The 7,994-nt window shown below is 59.3% G+C and overlaps 1 protein-coding gene across 1 annotated transcript; it reads right to left on the reverse strand.

Moving 5' to 3' along the window:
• Window positions 1-4,627: 4,627 nt before the first annotated feature.
• LOC109861396 lies at window positions 4,628-5,110 on the reverse strand. The gene has a single exon (XM_020441030.1). The coding sequence runs from the start codon at window positions 5,108-5,110 to the stop codon at window positions 4,628-4,630; it is 483 nt and encodes a 160-aa protein (XP_020296619.1).
• Window positions 5,111-7,994: the final 2,884 nt, after the last annotated feature.

Here is a 7,994-nt window from a genome sequence, read left to right on the forward strand (position 1 = left end):
GAAAAACTTATAACATTAATATCTATCTATCTCCACCACCGTAGGTGAGTTGGACCATTGTATATAAAAAATAGATAAATGTCTACTTAAATACAAGTTACAATTGTTTAACAATTGTTTTAACAAACATATTATTATACTTAATTGTAGGTGTACTTTACACTGTTTAACAAAAACGCACTTTTTTTTAGTTATACTTTACAATTTTCTTTTAATCATTTCTCTTTTTACATAATATCTTTTGTTGTTCTTTGGTCCGCTTGCCTTTTTCCTATGCATATTTGCGGTTATTGTGTTGGCACTGAAAACGCCAATAAAACTAGTAGTCCCTTCGATTATCTCCTTTTTTTAGTGCCCATCTAGAAATGGAATAAATGGACACTACAGTGCAGTTTTTTACACAAGAAAGTATTTGACAATTCTTACATAGGAAGTCTTTAAAAATGTTTCAAATTAATAGAATATGTCAAAAAACTTAAGTAAATATGTATTTAATTGAACGTTTTACAAACAAAAATTGGTGAGCTAGAATTTTTCACACTTACTTTTGAAATTAAAGATACAAAATATTCATCTGTTATGCAAATGCGATTTACATAAATCCTTTCCTGCTTGTAAGTACACATTTAACAATAACTTCAATAAATACACATCTAACAAATAGTTTGGGAAATGTGCGTGTAGTCCGTTTCATCCACACGGTCTATCTTCTTCTGACTTACTCTATATATTTGAATTTTAATACAAATGAATTTTTTATCTAAAGCTTTTTGAACTACATGTTAGAATGACAGAATTATCTACCTATAGCATCGGTTTTCTTTATATTAAACATTTTGTACCATAAGTTTATATTTATAATTTATGTAGTAGGGTAAGCAATAAGAAANTAATTTTGTACGCAGAAAGGTTAAAGATATATTTCCCCTCCGAGGGTGCGCCACCTTGTCGTGGTGGAGGGGCTTGTGCGCCGTGGTGATCTAAGGAGCTATGCCGGCGGGAACTTCGGTTCCTGGTAGGGTCTCCCTTGCCGGACAGGTCCTTAGTGAACGGCCAGACCAAGAGCGCACCTGGGCAGACCGGGCTCGTTAGCCCTGTGTGGGCAGTCGGTCTAGGTGAAGGACACACCGAAATCAAACCAAACCTCCAACAATCATGGGTATATCGTCCCAGGAAGAGAATAAGGTACCGGCCCAGAGGTCTTGGATCCTCAGGGCTCGGCGGGGGGCACTATCGTCCCAGGTGCTCCCCTGTTGTCATCTGACGATAGGCTATCTGACGTCTGCCCCGCTGGGGCGTCAGAGGAACTTCTGACAGCGAAGATGTCTGACCCTGTGTCCGTAGCCTTGTGCTCCAGGTTCAGGGTCGTAAAGACATTTGCGCAACGTGAGAGACTGCGGTCCCGCGCTGCGCAGGAAGGAAGATCGCGTGAAGCGTCGGGCGAGCACTCACGGTCGCGCTCCCGGGTGCGGCCTAACGCTGCGCCAATGGTGATAGGGGATTCGGACCCGATATTGGCGCGATATCCCTGGGCGACGACGAAATGGTGGATGACATCGAGCCAGTGCCGTCGGCGGGGGCGGATGGTGATTACTGCCTTCCCCCGTCGGCTTCCGAGCCCCCTCGGGCCGGGAAGCGAAGGAAGGCAACCACCACCTGTCAGTACGTTGGCTCGGCCAAAGCCAAGGAGAGATACGCTGCGGCCAAGCAAGCGGAGTCGGAGACCCGTGCCGAGGTCGAGTTCTTGGAGAACACGGAGGGTCTCCGAGCGCGGAGCTCTATCCCAGCGGATGTAGGCGCGGCTGACTTACTTGATCGAGCCATTGAGGCGGTCGACGCTGTGCTCCACGTAGCGACGACATCGTCTCGGTTGAAGAGGACTTACGTGAAGTCCCTAAAGTTATCAGCTGGGACGATGCTTGACGTGGCCCGGGCATTCTTTGCCCGGGTACACGACGCGACGGGTCCAATGTCCGAGGACAGCCTGGTCCAGGCGTTTCGCGAAAAGTGCAAAGCACTTTGCCGCGAGAAGGCGGCCATGAAACGCCAAATAGCTCGCCTGGTGACCCGTCTTGGCGCACTTGAGAGGAGAAAAGCCGCTCCTAAGACAAGAAAGAGGGCAGTTAGCCCCCCGGAGGCGGAGGCCCTGCCTCCCCCTCCGAACAGGCAGGTCGATGCGCTCGAGCAATTAGCCGAGCGCATCGAGAAAAAGGTGAAGGAGCTTTTCAGCGCTTTAAGGGGGGAGCTCTTAGCAATACAAGGTAGTATTGCTCCTCCTGCGCTGGCTCCTCCACCCTCAGAGGAAGCCACGGTCCCCGGGTCCTCGCAGCCCCGGGCCACTTGCTTCCGGAGTCTAAAGCACGCTCCACTTCCGGAGCTTCTGGGCGGGATGGGGCCACGTGGTCCCAGGTGGTAAGGCCCGCCGTGCGAAGGGAGGATTACTGGGGTTTCCCCTGGGGGCTCTCAGCCTGCTGGTGCGTCGGCTCCTTTGAGGGTCGTATAGCAGCAGACGAAGAAGAAGGTCGCCATGTTAGGGCGGTTTCCGGCAAGGGCGGCGGTTTTGTTGACCGTCGATCCTGGAGAAGGCCGCAGCTACGCGGCTGCGATGCAGCGTGCGGTCGCCGCGGTCAACCCGGCGGAGCTCGGGATAACCGGGCTCCGCCCGAAGAAGGCGGCCAACGGAGGCCTCTTATTTGAGGTCTCCGGCCCTGATGGTGCCAAGAAGGCGGCGGCACTCGTTGAACGAGTGCCGCCCCCGTCTTTGCTGCAGACGAAGGGATCCGCTTCACCTATCCCGTTAAATACGCGGAAATCGGCGTAAGAGATATGGTGGCGGATCTCGACGTCGCAGACGTGGCCGCGGCCCTTGCCTCGGCAGGTGGCTGTGGGACCGGGGAAGTGCGGACCGGTAAAGTCCACGCATCGTCCTCGGGACTTGGGACCCTTTGGGTCCGTCTTTCCATCTCCGCTGCCCGGAAGATATCACGAGAGGAGCGGGTGCAGGTAGAGTGGCTTACCCTCCCTGTCGAGCCCTTAAAGGCAAGGAGGAAGCAGTGTTTCCGTTGCCTTCCCTATGGCCATTTGGCCGGGCAATGCACGGGAGTAGACGTCGGTGACGTCTCTTACCGATGCGGGGAGGGTGGCCACCACGCGGCCATGTGCTCGGCTGAGCCCAAGTGCCCGCTTTGTGCAAGACTGGGCCAGCCGAGCGGTCATAAGATGGGAGGTGCCCGATGCATTCCCATCCCCGTAAAAGGGCGGAAAAAGAAGCTTGTGGAGGTTCCTCAAGCCTCTAGCACAGAGGCGGAATCTCCGCAGCCTCCTCCGCTAATTGACGAGGAGTTGTCTGCCATCTCCGAGCCCTCAGGCTCGGAGGCAATAGACACGGAGGACGATGTTCCTCTGGCGAGACGGATGAGGGGCCCCAAATGGCGCAAGCTCACGGATCCTCTCAATCAGGCGGTGCAGGAGGCATCAAGTGTCGGGGGGTCCTCGACCAGACAACCCCCTCTTAAAAAGAAGACCGTCGGGGCCATGGCCCCGCGGCCTTTGAGTAAGCTCGGGCCCAAGTTTTTTTTTTTTTTTTTTTACTTGGGGGAATGCATACGCACACCCTGATCCCCGGGGGAGAGCCAGGGTAGTGTGGGACTCGCACCCACTAAAACCCCAAGGTGGTCCTCCAGCACCACGGGACGGAGTCCTGGGAAGCCTTACGGCTATACGTCTCGGAACTCCCCCCAGTGCCTGGGTGGCAAGTTACTGCCATCCTGTACCTGACTGCGTGGGGAGAAGTGGGACCACACCATTTCTCCCCATTTCCGTGGGGTCACGTGCAATGACAGAGGAAGGCCCCCGCCCTCCACCCGTCTGGGCCCCGTCACCCTTCACCCATTTCAGGCAGTGGGAAGGGGCACCACTCACCCTCTCATCGCGAGAGAGAGAGGCGGCAGCCGAGGCTACTCGCACTCGTTGTCACCAGCAGGCTGCGGGGACCTTCGCCGTCTCCTGCGCGCGGGCTGCCCCTGGCGGGCCCGTTCCGCATCCTTCTTGGCGGACATGACTGTTCCACAGAACGCCACTACTGCCCGCCAACGCCCTGCGTCGCGCAACATGGCGCTGACAACCGCCGGGAGCGACAAGTTCTCGCCAACGTGCGCCCGCAGAGCCGCACGCTCCTGTGCCCACGCTGGGCACTCCTCCAGCGTGTGTTGCGCGCTATCCTCCGCGGAGGGACAGTGAGGACACGCTGGAGTGTCGGCCTTCCGGATGCGGAACAAGTAGTCGATGAACGAACCATGCCCGGCGAGGATTTGGGTAAGGTGAAAAGTGAGTTCACCATGAGCTCGTCCCAGCCACCGATCCAACACTGGGCCAACCGCCTCCCAAACCCTGAGGCCGGACCCATTCGGCGCTAGGAGACGCTCCCGCCACCTGCGTACGAGGGTCCGCTCCACCTGCTGGTTGACCAGCAGCGCCCGCTCGGGGGTGATGTCAACTCCTTCGTTCCGGTACTCCCGGAAACGAAGGAACTGGTCTGCTTGCTGACGCGCAAGCAGGTCCGCCGGGGGAATACGGACCAGGACTCGGACCGCCTCCAGCGCCGCCGTTTTATATTGCCCTGACTATCCTAGACGCCATTAGGCGTTGCACGGCAGCGTAGGGCACCACGGCCCCGGCCCAGCGCCTCGTACCACACTGGCGCGCCGTACATCAACACAGAGTGTACGACGGCCAGGTATAACTTGCGTACGTGCTCCCGGGGACCTCCCAAGTTGGGGAGCAGATGAGCCAGCGCGGCAGCCACCTTCCGAGCCTTGGCTGCTGCATAGTCAAAGTGGTCCTTAAAGGACCATTTTCCGTCCACCATGAGGCCCAGGTACTTGATACACGGTCGTGTGTCCACCTGGGCCCCATCCACCAACACCCGTACCGGATCCCCCGCGACCCCCTGGGGGCGGAAGACAACCGTCTCCGTCTTCTGGGCCGCGAGGGTGAGTCCCAGTGGCGCGATCCGTTGCGACACTGTCGCGGCAGCAAGAGAGGCGTTTAAAGCCGCCTCCTCCTCATCGCGATTTCTCGAAAGAATTAATGTGTCGTCGGCGTAACACATCAAGTCTGTACGTGGCGGTAGCTCGACCCGGAGTACCGCGTCGTATCCCACGTCCCAAAGTAGGGTCCCCAGCACCGACCCCTGGGGGATCCCGCACATAACTCGGTGGAATCGGAGTTGCTCGTCCCGACATGGGTATACGACGGCCTGAGAAATAGTCATCGAGGACGGCCAAGAGACAGGTGGAGAGGTTCCATCCCCGCAAGGCCGTCCTGATGCCACCCCAGGATAAGGAATTGAAGGCATTCCTTATATCGAGGCTAACCGCCACGCACATCCCCCCACGCGAAATGTGGGCCCCGGCAATCTCCCGAACGCGCAACGCCACGTCGCACGTCGAGAGGGCCGGTCGGAACCCGTACTGTCCTCTGGACAGACTACTCCCCGCTGCCAGCCGCTCCTCGATGCGGCCCGCCAGCACCCGCTCGAAGAGTTTACCCCCCTCGTCGAGAAGACACAGAGGTCTATAGGACGAGGGGACCGCTCCAGGGCGGGCGACCTTCGGGACCAGAACCAGGCGGGCCTGTTTCCAGTCCCTCGGGAACCGCCCCTCCCGCAGACACCGCGTGAAGCAGCGCGCTACACGCTGCGGGAGTAAGGCTGCCAGGCGGGCCCACACAGCACATGTGAGGCCGTCCATGCCCGGGGCCGTCTTCCTACCGGCGATGCGCTTCGCCGCGGCACGGACCTCGTCCACCGTCACGGCGTGTGCTTCCCTCCACGGGATGCGGTCCGGGGAAGGTGGGCGGAGTTCGTCCCTCGCGGGAAAAAGAGACCGCACCAACTCTTGCACCTGGTGCACCTCGAGCTGTTCCGTGACCGCAGGCCCAGGGGGCCGGAAACGGGACAGGACCACCCGGTACGGAAGACCCCACTTTGTCGAGGGTCTGGGTCAGGTCTTCCCATGCCTACCGCTTCGCCGCCGTGATGGCGCGACGGAGCGCTCGCTGGGCATCCCGGAAGAGGACCCGGGCTTTCTTTACCGCGTCAGGGTCATGTTGACGCTGGCGGCGAACTCTGGTGTGCCGTATTCGGAGGATGACACACTCCTCGCGGAGAGCGGCAATGTCCGCAGACCACCAATGCGCACGGCGGCGCGGGTGGGGCCTTCCCGCTCGTGACATCGACGCGTCGTAAGCGTCGGTAGCTGTCCGCTGAAGCCACTGGGCTTCCTCTTCCGTCGTCTACCTCGGAGCAAGGGGGTTGCCCCACGCCGCCCCGAGGACCGCCGCCGTAAACATGTCGTGGTCCCACTCCGTTGCCTTCCAGCGCGGGCAGTGGGAACCACCACCCTCCACCACGCCCTCCACCCTGGCGATCTTTATCGCCAGGTACCTATGGTCGGAGAGTGACTCCTCCTCTGCGAGGACTTGCCACCCCCCGACCAGCGGAGCCAGGACGGCCAACGCTCAGGATAAGTCCACCACGGACGTCCCCTGGGGCCGGACGCACGTGGGAACCTGCCCCACGTTGAGCAGGCTAAGGCCACACCTCCGCGCCCACGCCACCACTTGCCAGCCACGGACGCTGGTACGGGACGAGCCCCACCGCACCGCCACAAAGCCGTTGCCCCGGACTACCACCTCGGAGACCACGCGGCTGGACTGTGGCGTCCACGCGATAGCTGCGACGCCGTCGAAGTCTGCCGCCCAGCTCGGCGAGTTGGGGATCCAGCAGGGCTCGGAAACTGCCGCCAGGCCAGCTCACCGCTCCAGAATAATCTGCCGAAGCAGATCTTGCGCCCCACCGCAGTGGTTCAGGTTAATTTGAACCACCCGGTCCATTCTCAGGCACTACTTCTATGGCCTCGGTTGAGGCCTTCCCAGTCCTTCGCTCTGGGAGTCGTTTGCCGCCGTTGCGGCCTTTGACGCGCGAGGGTCACGCTGAGCCGCCAGCCCGATGGCCCGTTGCAAGGCCCCGGGCAGAACACAGGACACAGTGGGGACGGTCCGTGCATGTACTCGCTGTGTGTCCCTCCTTGCCGCAACAATAGCAGCACCGGCTGCGGTCGACGTCATTGCGGCAGGCCTGACGTATGTGCCCGTATTCCAGGCACTTGTAACATTGCAGCTGGCGGGATGGGAGGATGGTGACCCGGGCAGTGGACCACCCAATCCGGACCTTACCCACCTCCGCCAGCCGCTCTGCTACCCCCAAAGGCAGCGGGCCCAGACAGCCCTCAACCTGTCGCGGCCCTCGGTGACAGGGTCTACACTTACGTCGGCCTCGCGGCAGATGCCGTAGTTGCCCGACGTGATAACGGCCACAACATCAGCCGGCTCCACCGAGGCGTCAAGGCCAGTGAAGCAGACCTCATCCCTCCTACACGAGCAGCAGACCGTGGCCTTGTCCGCCCCACCCGGTCCAGGGATCTCTACCAGGAGTCCCCCTCCTACGTACTTGCAAATGCGGACGTCTGTAATGCCCAGGGTCTTCAGGGCGACACTGGCCTTGGCCAGCCGAATGACATCCGCATAAGACGCCCGGGGTTCTTGATCAGGCGGACAGCGGATGGCCACAGCTGCCGCCTTTGGGGGTCTTTTCTTCCGGGGCTGTTGCCCGCGCCGCTGCTCGCAGGGCTATGACCTTCCGCTCGAGGGCCTACTCGCGCGCAGAGGGAACCCCAGACGACACGCTTTGGGACTTCACCGCCCGAGAGGCGGCAGAGGGCTTCTTGCCCTTGCGCACCATCTCTACCCAGGTGGAGGAGCCAGCCTTCGGCTTAGGCGCCGCCCGCCGAACCGCGGAGCGGGACCTGCCGTCGTTGGGGCTGCTGGTGGTTACAGCCTCAGGCCTCGTAGGAGGCTTTGCAAGAGCAGGGGTTAAATCCCCCGCTAGCCGGGAGAGTTGCTCCTGGATGGCGGTGACGCAGCTAGCAAGTTGC

This window comes from Pseudomyrmex gracilis, unplaced genomic scaffold (genome assembly GCF_002006095.1).
Source record: "Pseudomyrmex gracilis isolate BER0280 unplaced genomic scaffold, ASM200609v1 scaffold_730, whole genome shotgun sequence".
NCBI classification, from domain to species: domain Eukaryota; kingdom Metazoa; phylum Arthropoda; class Insecta; order Hymenoptera; family Formicidae; genus Pseudomyrmex; species Pseudomyrmex gracilis.